Genomic DNA, 11552 nt, shown 5'->3' with positions numbered 1-11552 from the left:
GTCTCTCAAATGCTAGGCCCATGACTTTACCACTGAGCCATCCATCCTGCCTGCCATCACTTGACTACCACTTTGGGCGGGCGTCAATGACCCCACAAGGTGCAGGGCATGGGAGACAATAGGGCCTCCCCCCACGTAAGCCAGCTCTGAGCAGATCTACATGACAAAGGTTAAACGAGCACCAGGGGCTTGTCTACACTAGTGCTCCCAGTGGCGCAGCTGCATGGGTAGTTGCAATATATGTGGGGGGTGGGGAATATTAGCATAGAGGACCAGACCAGTGGGTATAAGGGAGTCTAACTTCCACCATCATGCACATTTCTGAATTTGGGCCGATGCTCCCAATTCTGGCAGGAGCTTGTGTCCCTCCCCAGCGAGCCAGGATTAATGCCTGCACCCACGCGTAGCCCCTGCTCTGATCGCTGCTTCATTCCTGCCTTGTTGCTGTGTTGCCGGATTGTCCCGAGCATGAAAAATAAACTCTCCGCTGCGTTTCAGGGTCCTTCTCTGGTCCGAGTCTCATTGCCTGGGGGTTTCCGGACATTGCTCGGAGAACGTGAGACGAAGCGATTATTTCCAGACCCGGGAATTGCTCGGAGTCTCATTCACAGCTAGAAAGTTTGGGGCTTAGTTTACACGACAAAATTTGGCCAGTATCTGTAAATGGGCTAGGAGCATGAAAAGAATGACACCGCCAACGGGCAGCGAGGCTGGCAAAATGGTGGAGATGTAACTACACCTCTACCCCATTATAACGCTGTCCTCGGGAGCCAAAAAATCTTACCGCGTTATAGATGAAACCGCGTTATATCGAACTTACTTTGATCCGCCAGAGTGCGCAGCCCCGCCCCCCCGGAGCGCTGCTTTACCGTGTTATATCCGAATTCGTGTTATATCGGGTCGCGTTATAGCGGGGTAGAGGTGTGTGCCGACAGCCGAATGCTTCTGGTGACCCAGCTAATGTGGTTCAAAGAGGCGGTGTTACTACAGTGGCAGAAAAACTCTTCACCAGCCTACACTAGGGGAGCTCTGCCAGCTTAGCTAGACCACGTAGACAAGCCCTGCCTCAGGGAAACCCTAATACCCTCCCTCCTTCCCCCACAGTCTGTCTCTCCTCCTGTTCCCCAAACCCCAAGCAGAACTTAAGCTTTTCGGGTCAGGGCTTCTGTTTTTATCTCCGGGTCTCATTCAGCAGCGAGGACATCGGCGATGCTGAAAAAACAGTAACCTGACCTCTTCTGGCAGAAGCCAGGAGTTAGAGGCAAGAGACTACGGCTTCCCCTAAGAACTTACGTAAGGAATGTTACAGATGTCAGAGGGCTGGTCCAATGTGAAAGGGGGAGTATGTGACAGAACTGGAGAATGAACCCAGCTCAAGTGCCAGTCCAGGGCTTTCCCCGCAAGATCAGCCTTCTTCCGTGTCAGAGAGACATCCCCACAGAGTTCGGGACCACACACACACGGGGTGAAACCCCTTCCCTATTAAACTCAATGGGAGTTTTGCTATTGACGTCTGGAGCCCTGCAAATCTGCAGACATCCGCGGACCATTTTTGCAGATTGGATGCAGATAAAAATTTGGTATCTGCTCAGGGTTCTATTGATGTCAATGGAGCCAGGACACCCTTCTATGCCTTTTCTGTCCTCAAAACACCTTTCGTTGCATCAGTGATTCGGTGCCTCACTTATTACCTGACCAATGACGATCCAGGCTCCAGCTCATCACCACGCCAGGCTGACAGTGTAGAATTCAGAGCAAGGGCAGCTCTGTCCCCACCCAGTTAACCAAATATCCCTGATAAAAGAAGCCGGGGTTTCCGCACGAGCAAGTGCAAACAGACCACACCACAAAAAAAAACACACCCAGGTTCATATGCGCCCTCGCTGAAGGTTCTTCCAAACTGGCTTCTCATTTTGGGTGCCCAGCTTAAGACACGTTGGGCCTGGTTTCAAGCAGGCTGGTCACTGAGCTCTCGGGGGAGCAGCAGCTGCTCAGCCCCCGGGGTCCCCACAGATGGCCATTCCCCAAATCCAAGAACCAAAAGTCAGTGGGGCCCTTTTTGAAAATGACTCAACAGCACTGGCACTTTTAACTCCAAGTCGGAAAAGCAATGGAAAGGCATTTTCCAGCTGTCCCTGTTATTCCAATATACGGTCTCCCAGGTGTCCCCATTAAAGGGACTGGAAAAATCTAGTAAACACATGCCATGAAGTCAATTCCTGATTGCCTGTGTAAGTGGTGCAAGGCTGTAGTTAAGTTCCAAAACTAAAGGGGGAGACATATGCCCAAGGATCAAACCCTCTGATCCCAAGTTATATTAGCATTTGGGAACTTTGATTGGGAATCCCCAGCTCTCATCTAGCACTTTACAACAGAAGATTTGAAAGCACTTTACAAAGGAGGGATGCACTATTATCCCCATTGTACAGACGGGGAAACTGAGGCATAGGGTGGTGCCGTAACTTGCCCAGGTTCACCCAGAAGGGCAGAGGCAGAACCAGGAACAGAACTCTGGTTTCTTGAATCCCAGTTCACGGCCTCTTTTCAATCACAGATCACTTCACGGCACAGTCGGGGCGCTAAGAAACAACCAGAATAAATTTATCTCAACATGATCCACCAACTAGCTGATTCATAGATTTTTAAGACCAGAACAAACTATAAGAAGATCATTTAGTCTGACCTCCTGCGTACCCCTCCCCACCATAGAGTTTCACCCAGTTACCCCTGTTGGACTAAAGAATATCTTCCAGGAAGGCATCCAGTCTTGATCTGCAGACATCCAGGGATGGAGAATCCACCACTTCCCTGGGGAGTTTGGTCCGATGGTTAAATGCCCTCACCGTTAGAGTTACGCCACCACATTTTTAACTACAATCATCAATTGTCATTTATAAAAGCACCTACACTCCAGCAAGACATTAACCCCAACTGCTCCTCTGCGGGAGGGAAGTATCATATGTCCCCATCATTTTGCAAATGGGGAAACTGAGGCCCAGACTGGCAACATGACTTGCCCACGGTCACACAGCAAGTCAGTGGCAGAGTCTGGAAGAGAACCCAGGAGTCCTGCTCCAGAGAGGCATAAACAGTTTGTACCAGAATATATGCAAAGGAATTAAAACGTCAGATAAGATCAGCTCCTCTTTATTTCACATTTCAGCAGAAAGCCCGTATCAATGCAGACATATGAACTAGACAGGGGTTCTCAAACTGGGGGTTGTGTCCCCTCCAGGGGTCGCGAGGTTATTACGTGGCGGGGTCGCGAGCTGTCGGCCTCCACCCCCAAACCCCGCTTTGCCTCTAGCATTTATAATAGTGTTTAATATAAAAAAATGTAGTTTGAATTTATAAGGGGGGGGGTCGCACTCAGAGGCTTGCTGTCTGAAAGGGGTCACCCATACAAACGTTTGAGAACCGCTGAACTAGAAGGATCTTTAAGGAGGTGCTGTAGTGTGGTTTGCAGATACCAGAAGGAAGAGAACTGCAGACAACTATAAGAGAATTGATTGGGGGGTTAACATAATTTCCCCCCAACCCCATAAAGCTTGCTTCATAAATTGGCCTTCACAACAGTCCCTATTCAATTCACCCCTCTGCTCTGGCTGAATGCCCGTGCTCAGAGGCTCACGCTGGGTCTCCTGTCTGGGGAGCTGGTTTTGCGGACGGTGGGACAGACACCTGCTCCAGCTCCCTCTGGAGAAGTTCCCACTCCTTCTCCGGGAGGTGGTTGTCCTCCCGCCAGAAGAGACACTCGCTCACATCACTGCTCACGCCTGAGCATCAGAACATGAGGTGCCGTCCCCCATGATGCCTTGCTAGGCTAGAGACTCCTGGGAACTGGAAGGATTACACACACACACGGCAGCTTCCTGGCAAAGTCCAACCAGCAGCTGTGCCTTCTCTTCTCCCGCTGAGCTGGAGTCACTACCTATTTGCCCTGCAGGAAAGCAAAGGAGGCCAACGACTGAATGAGCCACCGTGGTCGAACTCCCCTCTCATCCTTAAAGGTGACCCCGTAGGTCAGAGGGGGCAGGACTTTGACTGGGCAGTGCTGGGGAAGGCTACCCCGGGCTTGTGGATCAACAGGGAAGTTTGGTCTCCAGGACTCTCAATCCAGCACCTATTCCTAGGGCTAAATCCACATGAAAAAAAAACCCTGACAATAAAAACAAAACTGGGCTCAGCGTCCCGGCAAGAAGCAGCCCCTCCACCAGCACGAAGGGATGGAGAAAACAGCCCTTGAAGAAGCTACACACCATCATAGGAGCCAATCCCCAGTCAGTGCTGGACCCATCTCCCACAGAAAGGGGTAAAACTGACCCCTGAGAAAGGCCTGAGATGGCGCTTTGCAGGCAGCCTCGCAGGGACTCTGGCAGGACGCCGTGAGAAAGGCAGCTCCACAGACCTCTGAGCCGAGGCGGCATTAAGTGAGACCGTTCCCCTCCCACGCTCCCAGCACCAGGCCGGCGCCCGTCCAAACACAGCATCAGGGAACATTCCATGTGTGTTTTACGAGCAGCAGCAGCCAACGTCCGCTGATTCGTCTCCTTGTGAGCTGGCAACGCCAAGCACTGATATGTCACTGCCGGGCACGAACCTGGCCTGAGCCCTTCCCATCACAGCAGGTTGATCTCGTCCAAATAGCCGACCAAGACTACATCCCTGACGTCCTTGAAAACCTTGCGGATGTTCTGCGTATCCGTGGCACAGGTGTAGTGGCGGTAGAGGCACCTGGAGTTGGAGGCCGTCTTGGAGGGTCTCTGTCCTGCGTCGCAGTGGACAGCGGAGCATCGCTTGTAGGTGTCCACGTACATCTCCAGAATGAACTTCTTCGCCGCCGCCGCATCTCGCTTGGGTCCTGACGTGGAACAAGAACAGACCTCAGCAGGGCTTTGCCACTGAAAGCCAGGCCGGCTCCGTCACACCGGGCAGAACGGGAAGTCACGGTAGTGGCGATCACGGCATTCTCTGCACGAGTGACTGTGGACGGGGCATTCCCCATTCGGTCTATGGCAACAAAACCTTGATTATTCCTTTTAAGCCAGCGCCGGGCAACCCCAGGCAGAGAGCAGCATCCCATTGGGCTAATTGCTGTGCCAATAAACAGCCAGACGACAACGACCTGTGCCCCCGAGAGCTTACAGAGCCGTCCCTGGTTGGGAACCCTCCCCCCCCCACACAGAGTTAGTGAGAGACGTTTACGTGTTACCTGCGGGAGCCTAGACTATTCTGGACCAGAGCAAGGGCAGAGAATACACACAGGGTCATTCCCCGCCCCGCCCCGCCCCATTTCTCTGCATGCCAAGAAAGCAAGTAACCCAGTAACAAAGCAGAGAATGGCGTGATGGTGCAGGGAACGTTCTCTGCGATGGCTGGAGTGCGGGAGGCGCACTGGGGAGATGTTCGCTTGTGGCTCTTTCCGGGGCGATCTGCTCCAGAGCTGCTCTCTGCGGGCACGGGCTCTGCTTCCGGAGAGCCCCCAAGCGTCGGTCTTCATGCAGCAGGGTTTGGCGGGAGTTACCTGGGAAGCTGGGGAAGTAGGCGGCCAGGTCCGAGTGGGTGATCTTGTCCTCCAGGAGGTCGGTTTTGTTGAGGAAGAGGATCACGGAGGCGCTCTGGAACCAGGGCAGGTCCAGGATGGTTCTGAACAGGGCCAGGCTCTCCCTCATCCGATTCTGCACCCGGGGGTGGGAGACAAAGACAACACCCATTAGTCCCCCCTCCTCAGCCCCCTTCACTCCCAGAATGCCCGGTGTGAGTCAGAGAGGACTCAGACAAGGAACACAGCAGCCCAGATGCAGGGAGGGAGCCAGACACCTGAGTAGAGAGCAGAGCCCCTCCAGACCTGCTTGCTAGTGAGATATATACACCCAGGTCTTGTGGCAGGGAAGGGCCTGGCACATCTCCTTAGGGCTCCTTACCTCCTCGCTATTCTCCTCCAGGCACTGGTCGTACTCGCTGAGGGAAGCCAGGTAGATCAGGGCAATAACGTTTTCGAAACAGTGTATCCACTTCTTGCGCTCCGACTTCTGCCCACCCACATCCACAATCCTACAGGGAGCCGGGAGGACAGGGGCGTTAGCGGGCACCTGTCACGCTGCTGGGGTGGAGCTGCCTTTGAGAGGGATTTACTCCTAGTATGCAGCATTTCCAGGACTCCCTTTGCCCCCAGAAGGGTGCAGCACCAGCGGCAAGCAGCCAGCTCTGGGGTGGAGGATAGCAATTCCACAGCACACAGCAACACCCGGGGTGGGATTCACCTGCCTGAAGCTGGAGGGGGTAGGAGACATGACTGTGAGGAAGGCAGACTAGAGATACCTGCTGGGCTCTTTGTCCTGGGCTATCAGGTTCTGTTACCACCCAGCCTGATTGGAACCAGGAGCTCCTAATATAGCTGCTTACATGACACTTCACTCGCATGTAGAGGACGTGGCCTGTACTGAATCTGTGCAGAAACAGCAGCAAAGACAAGGTAGGGAATCCCATGCACTCTGACTGCTCTGCAGTAGCTTCACCTTAAGATCATCTCCTGCATGGAGAAGCAGTATTCACTGATGCCGGTCGTCGGCATGCGGCTCCTCAGGACATCCTGAGCTGTGGGGATGTAACTGTCGTCTGCGATACGCTCCAGGCTGGACAGAAAACTGCAAAACAGCCATGAAACGAGGAGGAAGTCAGTCCCTTTGGCACCTCATCCGAGAGGATCTCAAAGCGCTTTACAGAACACGCAGCCCTCCAGTAAGCCAGTGATCGTGTCCCCGTTTCCGCAGATGGGAGGGGAAGCTAAGCCAGACGTGAAGAGAGGCAGTGCAGGGAAGAGAACGCCCAAGTCCCTACTCCCAGCCCTGTGCTCGAACCACACAACCGTTACCCCTTCCTATTAAGGCATAACAGGCTGGGCGGAGCTTGCGGCAGGCTGGGCGGAGCTTGCGGCAGCCTGGAGCCATTTATCACTGATGGGCAAACCCCAGCGAATGTCAGTTCAGAGAAGACATCTGGGAGGTTTCTGCCTCTGGTTGGACTCAGGAGACTTATGATTCATTGCTACTTCAGGCCATGGACCAAGCACATAACCAAAAACGTGTTTAAATAGTTAAAGGAAAATTTAAAATACTCATTCAAATATAATGGGGTTTATTGTGTGTATTACCGCAGCATTCAGAGCGCTCAGCAGACACTGAGATCCTGCTGTGCAAGGTGCTGTACATACACATCGTAAGAGGCAACCTCTGCCCTGACTCTCTTACAGGCTAAAAGAGACAGGCTAGGTGGAAGAGGAGACAGGCACGGAGAGGGGAAGTAACTTGCTCAAGGTCATAGAGCAGGTCAGGCTGAGAATAACCCAGGTCACCGGACCCCCAGCTCAGTGCCCTACGCAGCGGGTCACACCGCCTCTTCCAGCAAACCCCTTTTCGTCCCGGAAACCTCGACCGCTAGGCAAATTGAAACCCTGGGAAAGCTGTTTGACGTGCCACCCAGCAGGGGGCAGCCGTGGGCTCACGCGCACGTTACAGCCTGCAGGGGTGACTCACTACAGGGCCGAGTCCAGTAAGTGATACTCCCGCCGTCTCTCGTAGCAGGTCCGGATGCCCGCGTCCCTCCATAGGCTTTCAATGGCGTTTGTGTATGGCCTGATCAAGGCCGCCACCTTCGAAGCGTTCACCCCCATGACCAGCTTGGCGTTTTCCTAGAAGCAGGAGAAATGGGGGGGGGGGAGTTACATAAAGAAGGAGCAGCTGCCTTCTTGGAAACTTCCTGAAGAAAAATTCTCTCCCCTCCCTGCAAGGACAAATCCAAACAGCGCAGGCCTGGGGGTTATATTAAGAGAGGGAGCACGGCCTAGTGCACTGAGCATGAGACAAGAGGCTAGGACTCCTGGGTTCTAGTCAGGGCCCTGCCTCTGATTCGCTGTCTAGCCCTAGCCACGTAACCTAGGGCTTGGTTTTCCATCCACACGCACAGCTCGCATTACTGTAGGATCTGAGCATCTCCCCATCCTTAGTGCATGTATGCTCACCGGCCCCCTGGGAGGGAGGGCAGTGCTACTATTCCCATTTCACAAAAGGGAAACTGAGGCACGGGGCTGCCTGCTCCGGGTCACACAGGAAGTCAGGAAGCAGGAAAATTCTTTACTAGTCTCCTCAGCCTTGGGGGGGGGGGGGGGGAGCGTGCGCCTCTTTTCCCTGGACAAGGAGCGCTCGCTCAACCTCCAGCTCTTGACAGATCAGCTCTGGAATACGCTGGCCTGTTGCGACACCTCCCTTTGCTTTGCACCGACGGCCCTTGGCTCTCCTGTGCGGACTGGCTGGGCTCCTCCCTGGACAAAGAGGGGGGTGTTGCTGCATTCTAGTAGGCTCCAGCCTTCCAGGCAGGTGGGGCTCAGATCCTCAGCTGGTGTCAACCAGCACCGCTCCATTATCTGCAATGGTGCTATGTCGGTTTACACCCAGGGAGCGCGTCTGGCTCGAGGCATCCCGCTGCCTCCACTCCCCATCCGGGGCAACTGCCGGCAGGGGTCTCCCTGTCTGGCCCGCCCGCCCTCCGAACTTACCACATTCTCTGGCTGGGCATAAGGGATCTGCAAAGTCTCCATGGCTCCGATCATGGCCTGCATGGAGGCGAAGACGTTCTGATACACCAGCTTGGCAAAGCCTTTGCGATCCTCTTCTGAATAGCCCGCCCCGTGGATTATCCGCAGCTGTTTGATGAACGTGCTCTTCCCGCTTTCCCCAGCGCCTGTTGGCCTCAGACAGGAGAGAGACCTTAGACTTCCTCGGCGAGATGGGGTCATGAACCTGGTGGGGAACCTGAGGCTCATCCACCATCGAGAGTCAAGGGGCAGGTACTTCATAGCCCACAGACTGTTTGACCATGGGAGGTTGCGACAGGAAATGGTCTGTGACATAAATGCCTCCATCAAGGAGGGGGAGAGGGGGATCACGTGCCCCTTCCCCATTTTAACTATCCTATTGCTGTCTCTCCATGAGGCTGCAGGAGACGTGCATTTCCCTTCTGGGGAGCCTCCCAATTCTCTTCCACATGGAAAAGCCTCAGCAGAGAGGACAAGGATTGCAGGGGTTCTGAAGCCTGAGCTCTCCTGCCAGCCCTGGAGACGCCTGGAGACTTCAGATTCTGGGACTGTCGGGCCAATTCTTCCTTTCGCCGGCACTGAAGGGCACACCAGCGGGGAATGCCAGCCAGCTCTGTCCTATTACACAAGGGATCTGAGACCAAGGCTGGTTCCATAGGCTGGAAGGGGCCTCCTGGCCACCAGTCCAGTCCCCTGCTAATCCCAGGTCACCCCATCGTAGAATCTCATTCATAGACTCATCAAGCTCCGGCTTCAAGCTAGTTTGGTTGTTTGCCCCCACTACTCCCCTCGGGAGGCTGTTCCAGAAGCTTCCTCTCCCGATGGTTAGAAACCTCCTTCTCATCTCCAGACTATGTTGATTCATGGCCAGTTTACCTCAATTGTCCTTTAGCTAATATTCTCCTTTAGCTTAAATACCTCCCTGGCTTTTACACACACACACACACACACACACCCGCCCCCCGATGTATTTAGGGAGAGCAATCAGATCCCCGCTCAGCCTTTGTTTTGCTGGTTAAACGAGCCAAGCTCTCTTAATCTCCTCTCATAAGACAGGCCATCCAGTCCCCTGACCATCCTGGTAGCCCTTCTCTGAACCTGTTCCAGTTTGAAATCCTCTTTCTTGAACAGCAGGGACTGGGGAAGGCCGTATGCTCCTCTTGGAGCAAGCCCGGTAGTCATCTGCAACAATTCTCCCATATGACGGCAAAAGCAGTTTCTGCAATACAGACCTGACGAGGGCTGGAGAGCAGGAGTGAAGGAAACCTTTGGACAACAGAGATTTGGGGGAGACCCATCTTCCTTCCTCCCCTTTGGCTAAAATGCATAAATCCCTCATTATGGCTCTGCTCCCCTCCCCCATGTTCTCCACCAAACGGTCATCCAGTGTAAACAAAGCTGTGTGGGCCCCAGAGTAACTCACCTAGTAGAAGTAACTTCAGCTCCATCCTGTCTCGCTTTTTCTGGTCTCTTAGTATTTTGTTGATTTCTTTATCTAACACAACAGCAGCTTTATCTTCTTCCGACAGGAAATAGGGGCACTTCCGACAACAGCAGAAGCACCAAGCCATGGTGTGGGAAAGATCGGATCCCCGATGGGGAAATCAGAGAGAAACGCCACGTTTTATAGCACGGAGGGGTGACTGTACACTGCCTCCCAATAGGGAGCAAGGCAGACTGTACCCACCACAGTGCCCTCTTAAATTGGGCTCGGGAATGCTTGGTGAGCACTTAATCACACGTGCGTGGTCTCTGCCACTCAGCTTCTCCGAGAACTGCGGGAGCAAAGGTTTCTGGTGCGGGGATTACTCATCCCCGGACATTAATTCAATTCATGCACGCCTCTTTTCCTGCCATTTCAGGCAAAGATCCATCTCTACACCTCTCCCTCCCCCACTCCCGCAGAAAATCAGAACGTTCTACAGCTCTGCAAAAGTTACTGGCGACGAAGGGAAATCAGAACCTCTCGGCGTAGCAGGTGTTTCAAATTTCATAAGAAAAACAAATGAAACCAGAAAGGACGGGGTGGGGGGTGGGGGTGGAATCTCTCTTCCAAGAAGCGTTCAAATGATCTTGATTTAAAATTCCCCCAGGATGACGATTAAAATATCCTTCTCAAAGCAAAATCCTGCCTCTCTGAAACATGCCTTGGCTTGTCCTTCCTTAGACAAATCCAGTTTCCAAGACAGAGATATTTAGGTTGCCTCTTGCTTAAACCGTAAGGGAGCTCTCTGTGTCAGGAACCGTGATGAATAAGAAACCCTTCCATTCTGAGAAACGCATCAGCTACCCCACCCTCCTTCTCAGGCCTGGGCAACAGGTCTGGACTAACACAGAGTAGTACTGAAACTCCCACTCCCTGCTCACATAAGACAGCTCGATGGGGGAAAAATCCCCTATGCACAAACGGCTCTCTCCTTCCTCAATGTACATCACAGATCCTCTGGCCAAGGAAGGGAGCGGAACGGAATCTCAGACATCTAAAGCGTTGAGTTCTTCAAACTACAGGCCACCCCGCCCATGCGGTGAGCATTCTCTTCTGCATTGTGTCAACCGTCTTTCAATTTCTACCGCACGTTCCATCCCAGCTCATTGGCTGATAGAGCATGAAAATTTTGCAGAAAGATCATTCTTTGCACTGCACAGCACCTTGCACCCAAGGATCTCAGCGTGCTGCAGAAACATCAGCAACTGAAGCCTCTCAACTGCTCTGTTTGAAGTGATTGAAGTTAAGTGACTTCCCCATGAATCTCACAGGAAGTCCATGACAGAACCAGCAACAGAACTAGGAATCCAGTCACTGTCCCTCACTCTAGGCACTTGGGGCTAATTGTGTTAGCTGAGAACGATCTGACTCTGCGAGTATCCCTAATAGACTCAATGGGACTCGGGCCAGAGTAAGGTACCACTTGATTTGAGTAAGAATGGTACCAGCAGCCCATAAACCAGCCATCCCTTG

General features: G+C 53.2%; 1 protein-coding gene across 1 annotated transcript; it reads right to left on the bottom strand.

Moving 5' to 3' along the window:
* Positions 1-4619: 4619 nt before the first annotated feature.
* GNA15 (G protein subunit alpha 15) lies at positions 4620-10164 on the bottom strand. The gene is made up of 7 exons (XM_024222029.1): positions 10017-10164; positions 8555-8739; positions 7536-7690; positions 6519-6647; positions 5925-6054; positions 5525-5678; positions 4620-4861 (listed from the first exon to the last, which is right to left on the bottom strand). The coding sequence occupies exons 1-7, from the start codon at positions 10162-10164 to the stop codon at positions 4620-4622; spliced, it is 1143 nt and encodes a 380-aa protein (XP_024077797.1).
* Between the last annotated feature and the right edge of the window lie 1388 nt (positions 10165-11552).

This window comes from Terrapene carolina, unplaced genomic scaffold (assembly GCF_002925995.2).
Source record: "Terrapene carolina triunguis isolate 2854851 unplaced genomic scaffold, T_m_triunguis-2.0 Scaffold194, whole genome shotgun sequence".
NCBI classification, from domain to species: Eukaryota; Metazoa; Chordata; order Testudines; family Emydidae; genus Terrapene; species Terrapene triunguis.
This window is presented reverse-complemented; position numbering and strand designations above follow the sequence as displayed.

Excerpts from the sequence above, each read along its gene's own strand:
- GNA15 (XM_024222029.1), bottom strand. The coding sequence starts at position 10,164 with ATGGCTTGGTGCTTCTGCTGTTGTCGGAAGTGCCCCTATTTCCTGTCG. Across the intron at positions 5,679-5,924 it reads TGGAGGAGAATAGCGAGGAG|AATCGGATGAGGGAGAGCCT; the intron begins GTAAGGAGCCCT and ends CCCCGGGTGCAG. Across the intron at positions 4,862-5,524 it reads CTACTTCCCCAGCTTCCCAG|GACCCAAGCGAGATGCGGCG; the intron begins GTAACTCCCGCC and ends GTTCCACGTCAG.